Source organism: Apteryx rowi, unplaced genomic scaffold (genome assembly GCF_003343035.1).
Source record: "Apteryx rowi isolate R43461 unplaced genomic scaffold, aptRow1 scaffold_140, whole genome shotgun sequence".
NCBI classification, from domain to species: domain Eukaryota; kingdom Metazoa; phylum Chordata; class Aves; order Apterygiformes; family Apterygidae; genus Apteryx; species Apteryx rowi.
This window is the reverse complement of record NW_020447642.1, coordinates 598905-619176: the sequence shown is the minus strand read 5'-3', so window position 1 is coordinate 619176 and position 20272 is coordinate 598905. Positions and strand designations below refer to the sequence as shown.

The 20272-nt window shown below is 41.3% G+C and overlaps 1 protein-coding gene across 15 annotated transcripts; it reads left to right on the top strand.

Moving 5' to 3' along the window:
* Positions 1 to 2219: 2219 nt before the first annotated feature.
* MFSD1 (major facilitator superfamily domain containing 1) lies at positions 2220 to 19745 on the top strand. Of its 15 annotated transcripts, none has more exons than XR_003252176.1 (17): positions 2222 to 2382; positions 2477 to 2529; positions 2650 to 2762; positions 4289 to 4331; positions 5230 to 5297; positions 6158 to 6266; positions 7205 to 7307; positions 8096 to 8194; positions 9014 to 9125; positions 10152 to 10208; positions 10816 to 10972; positions 12347 to 12444; positions 12755 to 12867; positions 13349 to 13396; positions 14684 to 14744; positions 17894 to 18003; positions 18257 to 19745. XR_003252176.1 is itself a non-coding variant. In XM_026057759.1 (17 exons), the coding sequence occupies exons 1-17, from the start codon at positions 2364 to 2366 to the stop codon at positions 18314 to 18316; spliced, it is 1428 nt and encodes a 475-aa protein (XP_025913544.1). In that variant the 5' UTR covers positions 2222 to 2363; the 3' UTR covers positions 18317 to 19745. The 15 variants fall into 15 exon arrangements, 14 of the variants coding, with proteins under 14 accessions (XP_025913555.1, XP_025913544.1, XP_025913542.1 ...); XM_026057759.1 differs by having other exon boundaries at positions 17889 to 18003; XM_026057757.1 differs by having other exon boundaries at positions 17889 to 18006.
* Positions 19746 to 20272: the final 527 nt, after the last annotated feature.

Below are 20272 nucleotides of genomic sequence, written 5' to 3'. Positions count from 1 at the left end.
AGGAGACGCTTTTTATTAACCTGTACAAAGCTGGTTATAAACAACCTCTCTGCTATCTGTGGACTCGAGTGATAAGGTGGAGCTCAGGTGTTCCCCAGCCACGATCTACAGACCACCAGCAGCTAAGAAGGCTGTTGTAGGCAATTATATTTTCATTATGGTTCTCAATTAATGTTTGATGTGCATGGAAATGCACAGAAGGTTTTGAGGACTGATGGTGGCCCATTGGTACAAGAAATTTGAGCACAGCTACCCTAGATCACGTTAGAAAATAATGGTGTGTGTGCAACGAATCAGTGATGGTCCAGATTCTGATCCGCACTCCTGGAAACGATAAACACCACCACCATTGAAGTCCACGGATTTCTACCTTTATGGAGCTGGGGTTTGTGATGAGCGAGGTCAAGCTGAAGGCAAACGGGCTGATGAAATCAAATGGATTCCCAAACTGCCTGTTACCACCTTAGGGATAAGTTTCAGGAAGGTTTTAAGTGGGCTTTCTTCTGTACCCTGATATTATATTCCCCATGAGAGTGACTCCAAGGCTTAGCTCTGGCAGTTCAAGAAGGAATTACAAGATCAATCCATGATGGAACAGCACTGATGTGATTTTTTTTTTTAAGGACATACACATGCACATATATAAAAGCAATTCTATATGACTTTGCCTTATCCTGTTTTAACTTCACTTAAAATAACGTATTTTCTATTTATGAGCTTGCAAAGAAATCTTAAAAAAAAAAGGAAAAATATTTCTCAGGGCTTTTTCTTCTTTCCGGGGCCTTTGTGGACCTGTTCGTAGACAGTCCTAGAGTGACATCGCCTGGCGCGCTCGTGCCACTGTCGGCTTTTCCGTGCGCCCCAAGGAACTCCGGGGAATAGGAGTGCGGGGCCGGGCGCTCCTGGGGGGTTCATCCCGGGGGTAAGGGCAGGGTCACCCCCCCGCCAGGTTTTGAGGCACATTCTTGGGAATATGGGTTCACTTACGGATAGCTGAGCAATGCAGACATCCATCCCCCACAGGACATCCAGCGGAGCGGGTAACGTTGAGCGGCCACGGCTACGCACTCTGCGGGGAAACCAGCGGAAAAAGGAGGGAAAATAAACCGGGACTTGTCAAAGCAGCAAAATGGCGTTATTTAAGGACAGATTTTCATCTCTGACCAGAAGATAAAGGAGGCAGAAAACTGCCTTAATCCAGCGAGCTTCGCTAATTGCAGTGTCAGACGTTCTGCGTTTTTTAATTCTCATTTTAGTGACTTCCTTATTTCAGCATGAATCTCTCCTAAATACAACAGGCTGCTTTTGCTGTATCTCATTTTGTTCCGAGGAGATGTAGCAGGGTGAAAGGATGCGGACATCTGCCATTGCCAGGCTCAAGGATTTTGTCTCGAATCGTCTACTTTTTGCTGCTCTTGGTGCCCTCTTTTCTGTCGATCTTAGCTTTTTTTGGTCTTCTCCCTCCCCTTCCCTTCCCCTCCTCCCCCCCAATATTTGTAGCTGCTACAACCGAGGGGAAAAGCTAGAAACGGTGCCCTAACGCCCCCGAACCGGGGAGCCACCTGAAAGAGCCAAACACGTATTTGCGCCTTAAAATACCTCATTATTTAAACCAGGCCGCAGAGGCTTCCTGAGGCGCGGGGGCACCGCTTGTGGGGGAGGCGGCCCCGCCCGGCGCCGTGGCAACGGGGAGCCCCGCGCGGCGCCGTGGTAACGGGGAGCTCCGCCCGGCGCCATGGCAACGGGGAGCCCCGCGCGGCGCCGTGGCAACGGGGAGCCCCGCACGGCGCCATGGCAACAGGGAGCCCCGCGCGGTGCAGCGTCATGGCAACGGGGAGCTCCGCATGGCGCCATGGCAACAGGGGGCCCCGCGCGGTGCAGCGCCGTGGCAACGGGGAGCCCTGCACGGCGCCATGGCAACGGGGAGCCCCGCGCGGTGCGGCGCCGTGGTAACGGGGAGCTCCGCACGGCGCCATGGCAACGGGGAGCCCCGCGCGGTGCAGCGTCATGGCAACGGGGAGCCCTGCACGGCGCCATGGCAACGGGGAGCCCCGCGCGGTGCAGCGCCATGGCAACGGGGAGCCCCGCGCGTCGCGTCGCCGTGGCAACCGGGGAGCCCGCCCTCAGCCGCGGCGCATTGTGGGCCGGGCCCGCGGGCACCACGTGACGCACCGGGCGGTCACATGACGGCGGCCCACGTGACGCGCGGGCAGGCGGCGATGGCGGAGGAGGAGCGGGCGCTGCTGGGTCCCGGTGGCGGCGGCGACCCCGGCGGCTCGGCCTCCCCCCCGGGGGGGCCCCGCGGCCTGGCCGCCGCCTGCGACCCGCGGCGCCTGCCGCACCGCCTCCTGGTGCTCGCCCTCATGTGCTTCCTGGGCTTCGGTGCGTGGCGGCGGCGGGCGGCGGCGGCCTCTCCCCGTGAGGGGCGGCGGGGCGGCCCGCGGCAGAGCCCTGAGGCGTCTCCTTCTCCTTGCAGGCAGCTACTTCTGCTACGACAACCCGGCGGCCCTGCAGACGCAGGTGCAGGCGGTGAGTAGCCGCCCCCGAGCAGCCGGCGAGCGCGCCCGTGGCGCTGAGAGCGGCAGCGCTTCTGCTGGGTGCTCGTCCTTCAGCCGCCTCCTCTCCTCCCTCCCTCCTTCCCTTGTGCAGGACATGAAGGTCAACACGGCCCGGTTCATGGCGCTCTACGCCTGGTATTCCTGGCCCAACGTGGTCCTCTGCTTCTTTGGCGGCTTCCTGATAGACAGAGTGTTTGGGATACGGTAAGTGTGGTGTTGCTGTCGTTCGCCTGCGGGGTTGGGGTCCGTGTGAGATGAAATCGTCGTTATCGCCTAAAGAGCTGCGAGACCCTCCGAGATATCTGGCACATCTCCGCTGGCGGTGAGTTCCTGTGACGTTATGACAGAAGAGTAACTTTCACTTCATCTCTTTGAAACTGTAAGCAAAAAAATATGGTTCTTTAGCAAATACTTGCAAAACAGGGTAAATAAAGATCACTTTGATGCTTCTTAAGGGTAGCCTTGTTTGTTTTATAATGTGGGCTTTAAAAAGCTTTACATAAATTGAAGCAGTAGTTAGAATATTCAGGATATTTTAGTAAATACATGGAAATACATACGTCCATTCTTAAATGAATTGCAGCTTTTGACTGTGAGGCCTTAGGTCTTTCAATACAGCCCAATTTAAGAAGTGGATTGTAGGTTAATGGTTCATGGTTATTAAAAATCACAGCAAGAGTGACCTTTTTCGTATGAGATTGCAAACCTAATGGACTAGAAAGGGTAGGATATAGTCTCTTGTAGAGTGAAACCTGGGCATAGATCTAAAATATAGGGAAGATGTATCGTTGTCTTAATTCCTATTTGTTTTGGTTTTTTTTTTACCCAAATAATCCCTTGACAGACTACCAAAACTGTTCCCTTGCAGTGTTTGAACTAGCACTGTTTTGCAGAAAGCAGTCTTTTGTGAGGCCAAGTATAATGGCTCTCAATTAAGTCCCCTCAAACAGAGCTAAAACCTAGTATTGTGCCAGCTGTAAAGAAAAGAAACCCCAGCCTTTGAAATGTTGCTTTTCATACCATGAAGGGGTTGTGAGTGGGCCAGGGCTATTTGTGTTCTTCAAAAAATAATGTCAGGCTAGCAGAACTTCATCCTTCCAATTAATGTAATGTTGACAAGATTATAAGGGTAAGAGGTCTTCTCAGAACATACGTATAACCCTAGCAGCTTCAGTGGTGTTGCATAGCTATAATTAACAGCAGAATTTAGAGATATTGTAGACTTTAGTGAATAATATGTACTGTTGCATTGTGTACAGTGAACCACTTTCACCTGTAAGTGGATTAAAAAAACCAAACTCCTTGAGTTAGTGGAACTGCACCAGCTTTAATAACTGTCTAGCTCAGTCAGGATGTAAGCTTAGTGTTTTTGAATGCAATATTTTAGAAGACTAAACACCAGTACTGAGAAAGAGTATCATTTAATAAGTAAAGTCCAAGTTGTGGCTTGGCAAGTTCAAAACATCATAAAAGTTGCACAGGTTTTCAAAATCTTTTTCACATGATGTAGGAATTTCCACTGGTATAAATGGGATTTTTTCTTTAGCAATAACTTTATTGAAGTTATAAAGTCTGTACCATCTATTTTTGATGAAGCTGTGGCATTTATTACAGGAAACTTTTATTGTATATCGTCCTCCCTTTTATTTCTGGCTGTGGATCTAATACTGTGTTGTATAGGAAAACAAAAATTTCTAGTTATGCATTAAGTTATTTTATTTTTCTTACAGGTTGGGCACAATAATATTTAGTATCTTTGTTTGTGTTGGGCAGGTAAGTGCAAATGGGAGGCTGAAGGCTAATGTCTGTTTGAAGCATCTCTACCAAAAAAAAAAAACCCAAAACAAAACCCAACCCCCAGATTGCTTCTCTTGCTGATGTGTTTCAGGTGGGAGGAAGCAGGTGAAGAGAACTGAAATGGGAGATCCCTGATCTGGGGTAACTTTTCTCCCCAACATGTGCCTATACATGTTAATTAAATAAAGTAAAATCCTTTGTTAGTATAGAAGTAACATGGTCATGTTTCTAGAACTTCTTATGCAACTATGCAAGGATGTCTTTTTCTAAGATAGTCATGTTGATTTTTATACTGGCTGCCCTGTGTACTTCCTGGATTTTCTGGAGGTGACTAACATCTGGCCTGTAAACTTGTCTCATTATCTGCTTGTATTTTCATGCGATATAGGAATTGAGTCTTTATCCAGGTCAGGTACATATGGTAGGCTGGATTGTATCTATGCACCTGTACTGGTGTTCCCGTGGTGAGGATTAAGGTTGATGACTAGAGATGCTGCTCTCCGTTGTCCATCCTTGATTGTTTGGACGTCGCAGGGCCCAGGAGTTCCTGTGGACTGTGGACCAGAGGAGCCCAGCCAGGGCTGCACATAGATGTGTTTGGGTGGGGTATGAGGGCAAGGGAAGGCATGACTGAGCATCTGGAGATGTTTTCTGAGTGCAGTTTCGGGGTGGACCAGGTTGGATATTGTGTAGCTGCTGGGCTGATATGTAAGGCAGAGGGAGCTAAGGACAAAGGCCGTGAGCAGGAAGCGGATGTGAAATATTCCTTTAGGTCTAGGAAGGGGGAAGTGTTTTTACTGGTTTTGAGACTGTTCTTGTTTGTTCTGTACTTCAAGTGTGAAATGATAATTTCTCCTATATGCTTGTCTTACAGGTGATTTTTGCTTTGGGAGCACTGTTTAATGCTTTTTGGCTGATGGAAGCGGGCAGATTTGTGTTTGGGTAAGTCTAGATGAATATAGTGTGTGTTCTCTGAGCTAAGGACCAGCTTTCTGTGTCCTAGAAAACGTTTGTACTCTGAGACAAAATTTATAGATACTGAAGCATCTTTAAAGTCAAGATATGCAAAAAGTCTTCAGTTGCATTCCCCCTGGTATAACTTAATGTTAGAAAGCAAATAGGACATAGCAGGTTTTTTTTAATTTGGAAAACCTGTCTACTGACTTCAGAAAATATGAAACTACCCAAATAAACACTTGAACATTCAGTAAGCTGACTACAAGTAATTACTTGTCCTCCTTTTCTCTAATTCTTGCTTTCCCAGGTCAAGTGAATTCCTGAAAACTACAAATACAATAGGGATGCTGAAGCGGCAAAGATGAAAGAAAGTGTTAGGAAAAACATCTTTAAGTAGTGAAAGTACCACAGTATGAAAATGTTAGAAAATCTGACCAACTGCACTGGGGTATGGGTAGTTGCCTTTGCTAAATCTTGGTTCCAGAGAAGATGCGTGCTTTTGATTTAGCTGGGATCAGGAGCTATACTGCTTGGTTCTCTTTAATCTTTTTACCTATGGAAAAGAGAAATGAATCTGCTGCCTCTCCACTTAATTTCTGTAAAGGCAATTGTAATCCATTCCTAGACTACTAAAGATACCTGCTTATCTATCTTGTCACAGTGCAATTCTTATTTGAATCATGTCTTCAGTAAGACTTCCATTGCATTGTATATATGCATTAGGTTTACCTGTACATACAGAAGTTACTCTGAAATAATGTCAACTTGATAATGCCAGCAAGTGGGACTGTTCTCTTGTTGCTTTGTGTGTTGCAATTAACATGTTTTGTTTTTCCTTTTTCTAGAATAGGTGGAGAGTCCTTAGCTGTGGCACAAAACACTTATGCAGTCAGTTGGTTTAAAGGCAAGGAATTAAATCTGGTGTTTGGATTACAGCTAAGCATGGCCAGAATTGTAAGTTTAAAACTTTATCTCTGATTCTTAAAATTTCTGGTGTTCAGCTTGGCTTAGCAGTGAGACAGGTGGAAAGCAGCCTTTCTGAGGCTCACTAGGAAGTTCTTTGGGTAAAAATGGATTTAAATATTAGAAGTTTGATGCTTGGTGTGTTGTGAATGTTGGCTTATCTGAGTGCAGCTTGAGGCTCTGAGACTTAAGTGCAGGTTCTGATAAGTGAGCTGGGATGGCTGCTTTAAGAAATTACCACCTTTATCTCTTACTGCTGTGCTTCTGTAAGAAGCTGGTGGGTCTTTTGTTGTTGTTTTTTGTCCCATTTGCTGGTTGTGATAAACTGTGTGACTGCATTTAGCTGTGCCATTTCATGGTTTGATATACTCGAACTGCTGAGGGAGGTGGGTTTACACGAATGTAGCAGGCTGTGAGTTGAGGGAGCTGAGGCATGTGTTTGCTTTTCATGGGACCTTGCTGAGCAGCCGGCAATGTCTTAAACCACTGCAGGTGCTCAGCTCAGTAACAGTGAGTTAGGTGGTTGCTGCTGGGTCTGGGCTGATGTTCAGGCGGCTGCTGCGCGCCAGGCTGCCTCACCTGAGCTGAGCCATGGCTAGCTGCCTGCGTTGGTAGCCTCAGGATTGCAGCTGTGGTTGTCTCTGTAGAAAAGAAGAATGTGCTGCTGCTTGATGCTTATCAGGTGGGAGTCCTGTTTGCTCTAATGTGTGGTATTAAACTTACTGTTGTAATGATTAACTCTCTACAAACACTGACCAAAACAGTAGGGAATAACTTTTTATCATTGTTGCTGGTGGCTTATGTTCCCTGTGTAGTGTCTTACTGAACAGCATTAAAAATATATATATCAGGTAAGCAGTATGCCTAGTGTTCCTTTTGAATTCATATTGTAAAATACATTATCCTTCACATACGTTTGTTCTGCCTAGGGGAGCACAGTGAACATGAATATCATGGGATGGATATACTCTAGAGTTCAAGATCTTCTGGGGCGTACTGGTCACAGTACTCTTGGGTTAACTCTCATGATAGGTTAGTAGTATTTCTGAATTGCTGCCACACCTAGGGTTTGGGGTTTCATTATGAACAACATGCATATACATTAATGACTTACTATCTAGAATGAGAGAAAACTGTGAGTACTTGAGATTGGGAAGAACAACTTGGACGCTGTATCAATGCTTAACATTATGCTTACGTGCTGTCAGTGTGCACAGTGTAAGATTATTGTATCTGACAACACTATGTGGTTTCTGTCGTAAAAAAATAAAAATAAATAAAACAAATTCAAGTTTGTATCTTATGGAGTTGAAGCACTCTACGTATGTTGAGTAAGCATACTTGACAATATGACTTGGTCAAGTCTGTTAAAACAAGCTTGAAAACTTTTTCTGAAGGACATCATGTGAAAGCTTGTGTGAGGTTACATCTAACATGCAAAAGTGAAATTTCAGCTCCCTTTGGATTAGTGTCCCTTCTTTCCGAGCATGGGTATTAAGGCACTGGCGTTTGTAACAAAAACAAAGCAGAGCCTTTGTTATTACAAGGTACAGATAAGGAGTTCAGCTGTGAGTAGCATTAATATTTTGGAATAAACAGTAGTTGTGTTCAAATTCAAGGCAAATCTCAGACCTGAAGAAGATAGGCTTAAATGTTTACAGCTCTGAGTCGTACAGCTATTGAGTCTTATACATATGACAAATGGGTGTCAGTAAACTGACCGAATTTGCATTAGATATATAAAGATATACTACACTATGTTTAAAAAGCAATTTACTTCTAGGAACATCAAGTAAACATGTCACATTGCCTTCTTGCAGGTGGCATAACATGTCTCTTTTCCCTGGCTTGTGCATTAATCCTTGCTTATCTGGACAAGAGAGCAGAGAAGCTTCTTTGTAAGGAGCAAGGAAAAACTGGTGAGTGGTGTGGATAGTAAGGGCTAGCTATGCTTGGGGCTGTGTTCTTCTCTTCTGGATCAGACCGTTCCAGTTGATACACTGTGCAGGTTCATATACTGTGTAATTCAGTGGCTGCTGCTTAATATCTTGATTTCACAATCATAGCTTTAATCATAACTTTTAGTTTGTTCAGTTCTATATCGGTAGGAAGTTCTATAGTTCTAAGACTGGGTTAGACAGATGTGTTGTCATCTGCTTTATATATCACGCTGAAAAATAACGTGTGGGAAACCTCACAATTCACACTGATTTGGTGCCATTGTCACCAGTACTGTTTTGTTGGAGCCAGTCTCGTTTCCTTTAATGGGTGTACAAAAATATGCAGCTCTTCTCAAACAATGTGTGGTGTTTTGAGTTTTCTGTGTGGAAATAGTAAGACCAATTGAAAATGAACTAAACTTGAGAACCAAATAAGACCATATAACTTGAGGCTTCAGATAAGCATTTCACTATCTGGTCAAACACTTCCTTGAGAAAGCTGTTTGTATTTAATTCTGCGGCATAAGACTCAGATTTTAGAGAACTTGTTTCAAAATGTACTTTTGGCTTAATGTGGGGGAGACAAAGTTTGTTCTTGACTTTGGCACTGTAGACCTAGGCCGTGTATATTCTTAACTGATTCTCACAACGTAAACTTCATACAAGAGTGTAGATAGTGGCGGGGTCGTATGCTTTAGCAGGGACTCTTACTCAGCCTAATGCTTGTTCAGTATGGCTGAATTTCTGACTTGTTTATGCTGACCGAAACACTTGCTGTTGTCTCTTACTCCACTCCAGGTGAAGTGATTAAGCTCACTGATGTGAAGGACTTCTCTTTGTCTTTGTGGCTTATATTTGTAATCTGTGTCTGTTATTACGCAGCTGTCTTTCCTTTCATTGGACTTGGAAAGTAAGTATCTCTTGCTTAAATGTGGCTATTCCCCTTGAATCTGGCCGGGGTTTAACCAGTTGTAGTTGGCTAATGTTTAAGAATTCCAGGTGGCTACAGAACAACTCGTCTCCTAGCAGGTCTGTGCTGTGGGGTTTTGGTTTTTTGTTCTTTTTTTTCCTGTGGCACTGTTTGGAATACTTGCGATACAAGTAATCATAAGTATTGTGGTTTCCTTATCTGCTGAGCTTTGTGGGAAATACCGTTGCTTAGCATAGGCTGAGTAGTCAGAGCTCTAAAGCATAGTACACTTTCCATTTCTTGATTTAAAACTTGAGGCAGATCTAAAATGTGGCATAAGTTTCAGTGCAGAAAGCTGTGAACAGCTGCCCTGTAGAATTTCTTCTGTATTCATACACTATTGACTGAGTATGAGCTGGGGGTTTAAAGGAATGTAGTTACAGCTTTGGACTGAAGTTCTTTTATTGTAGTGATTTTAATATATGTAAAGTTGAAACTTGAAGCACTTATATGTAGGTTTTTCTTATGAATCTCATGACTTGATCTCATAATAAATCAATCAAATGTGTTTTGAATATTCTTGGAATTTGAGACAGCTCTCAAGCTCAGTGCATATTGAGTGAGAAGGAAAAGTTTGAGCTTGCTGACTGTAAGACCTCTCCAGGCTAATTAGATGCCCATTTTCCACTTGTACGTGCATTCCGAAAGTTCTCACTCTGGTCTCATGCAGTATTTTTGTTGCTAATGTCTTGTTACTGGGTTATGCACTACTTGCATCCTTTGGTTGGCTTCCCCACAATACGATTTGAACAGTCCTTAGAAAAAAATTTATATGGCTTAATAATCTCCTAAATGTCTTACAAATGAGGATCTGTTATAGAGAAGTGGCAGATGTCAGTCAAAGCTATATTTAAAAGTCCTCTCTAAACCAGACTCTCCTGTGTTTACTTAGTTTAGCTTAATTTTTCTTTTACTTCATACAAATGTGAATTGTCCTAAACTTGTGGGTTTCTTTTTTATCCTTAGGGTTTTCTTCATTGAGAAATTCAAATTCTCATCTCAAGAAGCAAGTGCAATTAACAGGTATTTTTGTGGTTGGTTTAACAAGTAAATGTGCAACTGTGTTTTTAGAGGCATATGTATCTGAGCTCTGAAAGTTTGGGAAGAAGTTTAGGATCTACTGTTGAAGATGGTTTGCATTTAGGTGGATAGATAAGTTTCCCGTGGCCTGAGAAGTAACTGGGAGATACTGGTGTGTGTTTAACTAAATAGAAATCTTAGATCTTCACGTTGAAGGATCAGAAGGGGGAAGTTCTGTCTCAAGGGTATCTTGGTATCTGGTGATTCCCTTCAGAACGATAGGAGTTTAATAGCAATGCTAAATGAAGTTTTCCTTGTCAGAGGATGGATTTGTGATATGGCAAAATATAAAACATTTGATTCAGAGTCCAGGAGTTTTAAATGTGTCAGTCTTTCCTTATTGGATATTGCATGTGTTTGTGTCCTCAGGCCTCTGAGGAATTCTGAGTTCTGGAAGGTTCCTGTTTGTTTTTGTTTTGGGGTTTTTGTTCTGTTAAGACTTCACAAGCAGTAGGGGAATTTGACACTTTATATGGTGGTACTTGTATCTTGGGAAACCTAAAGCTGTCTGTGACTAGTGTTCAGTTCTCTTACTTTTACTCTTTTGCAGTATTGTTTATATCATATCAGCACCCATGTCCCCTGTCTTTGGACTCCTGGTGGATAAAGTTGGAAAGAATATCATCTGGGTTTTATGTGCTGTAATAACTACACTTGCTTCTCACATCATGTTGGCTTTTACCTTCTGGAACCCCTGGGTAGCAATGGTAACTGACTTCTCATAAGAGACTGTTATAGCTCAATATGATAAAATAGGAAATTGAGTTGCATATGTTGCTATCTTCTGACTTTGGTTAGTCCTCGGAAGCTATATGGGTATTCCTGACTAATACAAAAGCAAAGTGTGCCTAACACAGGCTAAGCTGCCATGAGCTGTCTGACCTAAAGATAACACTTTGGCTTTTGGTATTTCTTGGCGGGTGGCAGTAAATGTGCATGTGTTTTTTGGAGTGGAAAAGATTGTTCACATTCTGCTCTCTGTAGCAGTGATTCTGTAAAAGTTCAGTGCAAAAAAAAGGTGTTCAGCTTCCTAGGGAACGTTGGATTAAATGTGGCAACTCCTTGCGCATTCAGAGAAGACCTCAATTCCACCACGATCTCTGCAGGTAGATGGTGTTCTGTTTCAGAGGTCTGCCCTCCGCTTCTTGGAGTCTCTCCTCACAGTAACTATGACTAGATTACTGTGCTAGTTGCTCACTTTTCTTCTAAATCTTATTCTCTTGGTGTAATTCTGAAGTTTATTAATATAGTATAATTAACATTAAGTTGCCTCTAATGCGCTGTTTTGGATAGTGGTACACCTCAAGAAAGTTCTTTGTTCACTTCCCCTTCCCAGGGCAAATTCCCAGGGCTAAGAAATGGCTTTGGAACTTGAGTTTACAGGTTTAAATCTGGTGCTCAGCATGTATGAGGGTTAAAAATGGGGTCTTTGTTCTTCAGTTTTTTCCAGTGGGATTCAGCACTGATGATTTTCCTCTGGATGTTAATGTCAGGCTCTAAAATCTGTGTCAGCATCCAAGTTAGATGGAATAGCTATTAGATTAAGGGTAGATGGAAAGGGTTTCCTTCTTTTGAGGCCCATTATAGACTTTAGTTTCTGAGTCACTTTGCTTCTGGATGTTAGGATGGGTGGGGAAGAAATACTTTTTTTTTAATTGGTTCAAAGGTGTTTTTAGGATTTCTGTAGCATATGGTTTTTGTCGTAAATGGTCTTGATTGCAAGAGTTCTTGGCTGTAATAGAAAACTGTGAGCTCTTCCCCCATCCCCCCCCCCTCCAGTTGAGAGTTTTTATTAGAAGCTTGTCACATTTTATGATGGAACCAAACTCATCTAGCTCTGGCTTCAGGTAACAGGTTGTTTTGTTTAAATAATCTTCTTGGTATTATAATTTCAGATAAGCTAGGCTGGAAAAAGTTAACTCTTCTTCTAAATGTGCATATTTATTTAGAAGGGTGTTGCAAAAAACTTCATACTCTTTTTCCTCCTTTTTGGACGAAGGGAATATGTTCATTTATTAAAACTTCACACAAAAATGGATTGCACCTAATACCTGTTTACTTGTTCTTATTTGTTTCACCAGTGTTTGCTAGGAGTGGCTTACTCGCTGCTTGCCTGTGCCCTGTGGCCCATGGTGGCCTTTGTAGTTCCAGAACATCAGTTGGGAACTGCTTATGGCTTGTAAGTACTTGTATCTGTCTCTTTATGCTGTAGAATTACTGAATTTCAAGCAGTTCTAGTAAATTAATGGTTAATAACTTCCTCAAACTTCAGTCTAACAGGAAGCCTCATGTAGTTTCAGGACGTATGCGTGATAGAGCATGTGGTTGTGGTGGATGCGCAGAAGTGTCTGCAAATATGTGGAGTCATGAGTGTAGTTGTGTAATGTCTGGGAAGAGGCTAAACTTATTGTTTGTTCCATGCCACTAATGATTTTTTTCTTAAAAAAGAAAAATTTCTACACGCTGGTAATCCTTTGTTCATGTGTTAGTATGCAGTCTATCCAGAATCTGGGGCTGGCAATCATTGCTATAGCAGCAGGTATGATACTGGACACAAGAGGATATCTGTTTCTTGAAGTGTTCTTCAGTGCTTGCATTTGCTGTAAGTAGTAAAAACATTGAAAATGGATTCTGTGCATTCAGGAGACTTTATCAAGCTTTTCTTTCAACATTTCCTGTAGAACGGAAGTAACTACTCTTTAATGTGTAGCTGGATAGAAATTTCAACTGGGGCAGTGTTGGTAACTCATCCTAGTGAGGTATTTTGTATTTTTGAAGAGATATAAGTAGTTTGAGTGTTGAAAATATGAAGAGTGAATAAAAGGATAGCTAAATGATACTTTTAAAGACTATGTTTATATAATGGCTTTTATTAGTATAAATAAAACTAAAATAACCTTTTCTGAGCTACCTTACTACTGGCAAGTGTGGTGGAATTTTCAAAAGAGATTAAGTGATTCTGGCAAAAATCTGCCTTCTGTTAGAACGATCATAAAAAAATCTTGGTTATTGCTCACCTGTATGTTCTTATGTCATTGTTTTAAACTTATTGTCAGCTAACTGTTTGTTTGGCTTTTTTTTAGTGTCACTAATAGCTGTAGTCATGCTGTATTTTGTGAATCACCTCACAGGTAAATAAATGTTATCACCTTCTCTTGATGTTTGTTTTCCATCATAATTCTTAAAGCTGTCAAGTTGAACTGTTTACAGTTGATGTTGAACAGCCCCCTGTCAGATGCTGTAGCAGCAGCACCTATTGTGCGAGAACTGTCCTTGTAATTGCTTTTTCCTAGACGCACTAGTGTAATTCCCTGAACCTCGCTGTGATGTTAAATCTGATCAGCAGGGTGTGCAATACCTATCCTTTCAGCTAGCTTGAATGAGCACCTAGGATATTCTGCAGATAACTGCTCTTTCTAAGCTGCTTGGCAAACTTGACTATATATGTATCTGCAAATATAAAAACTTAATTCTGTAGATTTTCCTTCAAATAGCTGTGTTCTTAATTCATCTCATCTGCGTTTTCACCTCATTATATTATTCACTTAAGCTACAGTGGTGAAGTCAAGTGCTGGGAAATGCTTGTTATGCTTAGTTCACTTGCTGATAATGTGCGGTTGTGCCAGTAAAAGAGGTGCTAGGCTTTTGATCCTCTTCTGTTTCTTCCAAACCATGAAGCCTGCACCATTTCTATTGTCTAAAAGTAACCCCCAGCCTGGAAAAGAGATCTGCTTGGTGGGTCTGAGGCAGAACTTCGTATTTAATTTCAGCCTGTCATCTTTGCTTTGTTCCTGAATCTTTTTTCTCTGTAGCTTTTGCTTCTTGAAATTACTGTTGCCTACTCTGAATTTCTGATATTCCAGCATGTAGGCATTTAATTTGGCTGCCAACAAAGTCTTTCTAACTCTATTTTATGGGCTTTCTCCAAATTGATGCTAACAACTGAGTAAACACCTAGAGGTGTTACTGCCCCTTGTCTGTTCCTGCTTTGCTGCGCTGCTGGAATGGCATTGTCTTTTTAGCAGCTACAGCATCTTGGAAACTTAATCTGGATATCGTCAGTGGGAAGCAGTAACTGCTGAGAGATCTAGACGGGATATTAACCTGTTTCTTTCCAAGTTGCTTCCACTTTCTCCACTTTTATGGGGTAATATGGTGAGTTGGAGATAAGCTCTATGTTACGCAACAGAAAACTGGATCAGGCTTGAGACCTTGGTTTGGTTCCCGATTTGCCTTGCTTGTATCACTCTGAATAAGTTGCTGCTTCTCTCTACATCAGTTTCTGCTTTCGTAAAATTACTCCACTGGTCTCTTTGGCAAAGTGCTTTGATATCATACTTCATTAAAGAAATTCTCAAAGATATACTTTAAAAAGATCGATTTCTAGAGTTTCAAAGTGTGTATTATTTCTGTTGCAGGAGGTGATCTTAACTGGTCTGCAAAGAAGAGGGAAAAACTGCAAAAAGTAGCTGCAACCGAGTAAGTATAAAGAACAACAAAGAACAGTGTCCTTATGAAAGATTTAACCTGAAATAATTAAGTGGACTAATTTTCTGAAGTGTTGTGTTAAAAGCTATCTCTCTCAAAAAGAAACTGCACCCCCGTTACTCCCCCTTCTGTTTCAGTTTGATCCTCTTGCTATCTTGTTGGAATTTAACTTCTTGTCTTTGAAAACTGGCTTGAGTCTAAATTTCAGTGCTAATGTGACACTCTGTGGGAGTTGGTCGGATTCTGCATAAATGTCGTTGACTTCAGTGAAAAGCTTCCATTTCAGAAAGAAAATGGGGTGGGGGGATTCCAATAAAGTGGAATCCATTTGCTTTAAAAGGATTTTGAACACTTGAGGGTTGAGAACAGAAATTCATAAAATGAGGCAATTCTGACAGCTGATCCAATTAATCAAATCTCATTCTGCAGGAGACTCAAATGTCTTGCTTTCCTCTTTACAGAGAATGAGGACAGTGACATTCCTCAGAATAGTAATTTAAAAAGCCATTTTCTTGCTCTCAACAAAACATTGACATATTAACCCATTGTGCATTGTCCAAACAGCTGAAATTGGGTGGTGGGTTTCTGTGCTTTTTAAGAGTGTTGTTAAATCAAACGTGGAGGATGCCAGTCATCTGCTGTTGGTTTACTGCCAGTGTTCCATGATACCGGCTTTATTCCCTCTGCAGAGTAGAAAGTTCACTTGCTGTTTTGTTTTGTTTTTTGCTATCCAAGAATGCTACGTGAGGGACTCTTAAGCTCATAATGGGTGTGGAATACCTTACAAGAGGATCAAGCTGACACTGGGTTAGTCTCGTAGCTTGCAGAACAGTTGTTTTGTCTGGCGGGGAAGAGGAGGGGAGAAGAAAAAAAAAAAAACACTGTATGGAATTGAAAATCCATTAAGAGATGTCATCTTAAAGGCAAAAAAACCCCCCAACCTGTTTTCCAGCTCCTCCACTATCTATTTAAGTGTCTAGTGCTTAAGGATTGTTATGCTATGAGTGTTTGAGGATTAAAGTATGCGATGTGCTATGAGCATTAAAACATGCTGATTGGAAAATGCAAGAACAGTGGAGATGAAGTTTTGTTAAATGTATTTATTTCACTGTATTTAAAGCAAAAATGTAAGTTGATGCTTATGGGTAGAGCCAACTGTAAGAAATCCTAGGATCTGCTCTTTTAATGGAATTTTCCTCTGAGATTGCGACTGAGAGCTGCTGGAAGAGGTACAGTGTGTGCCTACATAGTGAGCACCTCCTGACCTTTTCCTAGCCTTCGCTCAGTATTTGTAACATGAAAGTGTAGTTTCATATTAACTTGAGTTAGAACTTTCAAGATAACATTTTTTTGAAAAAGTGTGGTGGTTTTTTTTTTGCAACTCTAGCCTGACATGACATTACAATCTGTAGAACTTGAACTGCTTGTATGTGAACAAAATGACCTGTTTTTCTTCTGATACACTTTCTGTTCTGACCTAATTCAGCTCAGGAAGTATTCAAATCTTGAACTTTGCCTGTAATGTTGCTGGAATTCTATGCACTTTTTTCCAATAGGTAACTAAAATTCATCTGCAGCTACTGTGCATCTTGCTGCTCTTAAGTTCATTCCAAAGAGATAATTTGCTAATATGACATCTCTTAAAAATGGACTTTATGGACTTCTCTAGAACTAGACTGTGTAATTGTCCATATGATGATACTTAGTTTAAGGGTGGGAGGAACAAAATAAAACTGTCAACAAAGGTTTGCCCAGTGGTTTGTGCTGGGATGTGACATGTTTGGATTTTTGTCCTGATTTATGGGGCTGTTGTGCCTCAGTCTTGAGGGAGAAAGGCAACTAAAACCACACCAGTCCTAGAGGGCATGCTAACCTCGTTCGGTTGAGTGTCATCTTTGAGCCAACAGATCACAGCCAGTTTTTAATAAAACACAACAAAGCGCCTCGTACCTGGGAGCAAAGGAATTCTATGTCCAAATAGATCTGCTCTTTTTAACCTACCTGGCCTGCGTGGGGTGCATGTAATGCTTCCAGTATTTACTCAAGGATGGTTTTGTGTTAGGGTACGCTATGGGATATAGTGCCCTAGAGCATTACTCCTAGTAATTTTCGTTACAATGTTTTTTGCAGAAAAGAAATTTGAATAGCAAATATCATCCAGAAGTGGTGAGCATTTGATCAGCAACATGTCAACTTGAAGAATTATGGTGTTACTTAGTTTGGTGGTTAGCTGTGGACAGTAGCTCTTTGGAAAAGAGACTAACATGCTGAGGATTTTACAGTAAATGGCTAAATTTCATGCTTTGTAACCAGTTTTAATTAATGCCAGATCTGTTTCTCTTAATACTTGCACAAAATTGGTTTATAACCTTTTACACTGTGTTTAAGCTCCGTCACTGGAGAAGGTACTGCAACTTGAAGCAAACTTTGTCTTAAAATAAAGTCTAATTTAAAGTGTCGTCTTTATACAGCACTCAATATTATTTTGGTGGGAGTAGAGATTTCCTAATATAATAGCATTTTTATGTACTTCAAGGGTCACTGCCTTCCAGAACTTAGAAACGGGTCCCTCTGTTACTGCCTTTGTCACTATCTTAATGCAAACCAATGTCTTAAGTTAAACGTATCTGGGGTTCATACAGTGTTGTTTCTCTTTAAGACTTGGTGAAAAATAAGCAATAACTATCTGGTCAAATATTGACTCTTTTGTAGAAGATTGCTATCAACTCTGAAGACTGCTGAGCAGTCTTTTATTTGTATTTTTGGCAACTGCTTCTTTTTGTAATCTTCATATATTTTAAGGAATGAAAACTTGTTTAATAAAGGTATAGTATAAATTTTGTTACAAGAACTGAGCATGTTGTAATCTGTGAAAACAAAATGAAGATTTCTTTCTACTGAAGTATTGCAGCCTGAATAAAAGGAAACTTCAGAAAATAGACTCTCTCTTTCTTTATACCAAAGTAGTATAATCTAGACACATCTTTAGTCTTTTAATCTGACATTGAGTATTCATCTGTAAACATTAGAAGCTTTTTTTTTAGTTGTTAGAATTAAAACTACCATACACAAGATAGAGTTGTTTTGGGTTTGCACTCTTTGGTGCAAGTCTCTTAAACCAATTTTCTTTTCCAGAGCAGAAGAACAAGAGAGACTCAGACGTCAAAATGAAGATGACTTGGCTAAATTACGGCCAAAAGCTGATGACTTTAGTTTAAGGAATAGATACCTCTCCAAACTAGGCGCTCAGGTATTAGTAACAAAGTAGGGTTTTTAATGATTAAGAATAGAGCAGTAAGATGTTAATGTTAAACTTGGCTTCTTACTTCAAATAGCCAGGAAACTGGCCTCTGAGTAAAAATGCCTTGTTCTCAGAAACAGTCTTGCCCATGGTAACTAAAAATCTAATGGAAGTGAATTAATGACTGACAGACAAAATGATGAATTGAGGAGTGGACTTATTAAGGTGCATGACTTTTTTTTTCCCAATTTTATTTTTGCAGCTGCCAGATAATTATTCTTCCTACTTATCAACAATGGCACATAGAAGCATGTTGAAATAGCATCTTGCCCCACTTGCAAAGGCAGAAGTACATTGATGTTCCTGTACACAAAACTTTGTTGCTAGTGCTGAGAACTAATACAAGCGAAAGCAGAATGATGCACCACTTCTGCAACTGTAGATCCTATTTTTAAAATACTCAGCTTAAATTCCCTCTCCCCCAGGTAAATAACAAAGATACCAAAGAAGAATCATCTGGCTCTTTATTTGAACCCAGGAGCTACATGTTACACCATCCTGTCTAAAATAGCTAAGACTTGATCTGTTCTTACTACACAACAAGTCTGAAATATGAAAGCCTTGTGACAGTAATCAGCTTGCTGTGAAAGGAGCCTTGATGTGGCCATGGGGTTATTGAGACTCTTAAGTTGGAGAGCTTTGTTACCAAGTTGCAGATAGTCTGTTTCATTTTTCTTATAGAAAAAGTGGGGGAAATATGACTTTTTTTAAATTCTGGTCAAAACAAATATTTTGGAGGAAACCAGATTATGATTTTAATGTTCCTATTTAAGAAGTGCTGGCCCTGGAATTTAATATTAGGTCACAGGCTTGGCTGTAACCTCATACAAGTCCTGATTAATGTGAAAATGGGTAAGTCTTTAAAAGGTTGCGACTGACAGCTATGGAAGGGTTGTATGAAGAAATGAAGTTTTGCATTCAGTGGAAAAATGTTGTTTAACTTCATCATGAAGTGCTTTTGCATAATTTCGGTGGAAGGCTTGTTCCTATTAGCTCCTGCAGGGCCCATTTTCCAAATTTTTATTTTCTTTTGTTTTTTTTAACTGTATGGGCTTGACTATGGAATCAGACACATTCTTAAACTAAGCTAATCTTACTTTAAAAGGCAGAAGCATCTGGCTCTCTTGAGCATTAGTTGCACCAAGGGAAGTGCCGCTGTACAAGCAGAGGCTGCGGTGTACACTAGTGAGTGAGCTCATCTTGGCTCACTTCAGGAGTCCGTGCGTGCAACAAAATACTTAAGAGCTACTGATTGGCCTTTGACCAACTGCTTGAATACAGAGGAAGACAAGTTTATTACAGTAAAAATGTCACCTTATAGCTGTGTAACACCTGCTTACAGTAATTTGAGGAGACCTTCTGGAACTCATGTTTTGACAACTTTAAAAGATATTTTTCAGTGGAGATTTCTTTCATGTTGTATCATCTTCCTGAAAGACTAAGCCAGGACTATTCTGTTGGTGGTAATACTGTGCTCTGAAGAACGATCTAGGAAAATCAAACAGCAGATTCTGAGCTTTGAGCTAACTGCTGAAGGGGAGTTCCTTGACCTGTGATGACTTGCTGGTGCTTTCTGTGCTACCTTTGAGAACCAAACACTATCAGCTGTGAGACTGGATGATGCAAGGCTGATTAATTTGCTTGTAGACTTGTGAATTCTGGGTCTCTTTTTAATAAAAGCTTCAAATGGATGCTGGCACCTGTATTCTTCTTATCTTACTGCTTGTAATGTGTGGTTACCTTTGGTAGTAGTTGAGACTTTTTATTTTTTTAAATGAGCGTGACTTCTGCTTTCCTCTGAGAAATATTTGCAAGGCATTTCTGGGGAAGTGTATCTTTGAGGATCCAAAGGAGAAGTTTCCCCCACTTACATCACTTGTTGGTTGATGCGTTTTTCTTTCTTGGGGAGGGAGGGAATTAGGTTTTCTTGTTGTTCCACTGCTCTTCCTCATCTCCTTCCCCTGCCTGCTCTCGTTACTCATAGATCTGTCTTTGCTTCTCCTCCAACCCTGACATGCTATGGTTGTAGATGACTATTCCACTGCTACCTGTAGTTTGGTATTTTGTGTGCTATGTGATAATAGCTATGAATTTAGCATCTTGTTGAAACTTTATTTTCAGTTCCTAATTTCTCTATACTCTTAAGCATCTTGCTAAAGTGCCATGGTTGACTTCTGTGCAGATATAATTTCCTGTGTCAGCTCAACTCCATACATCC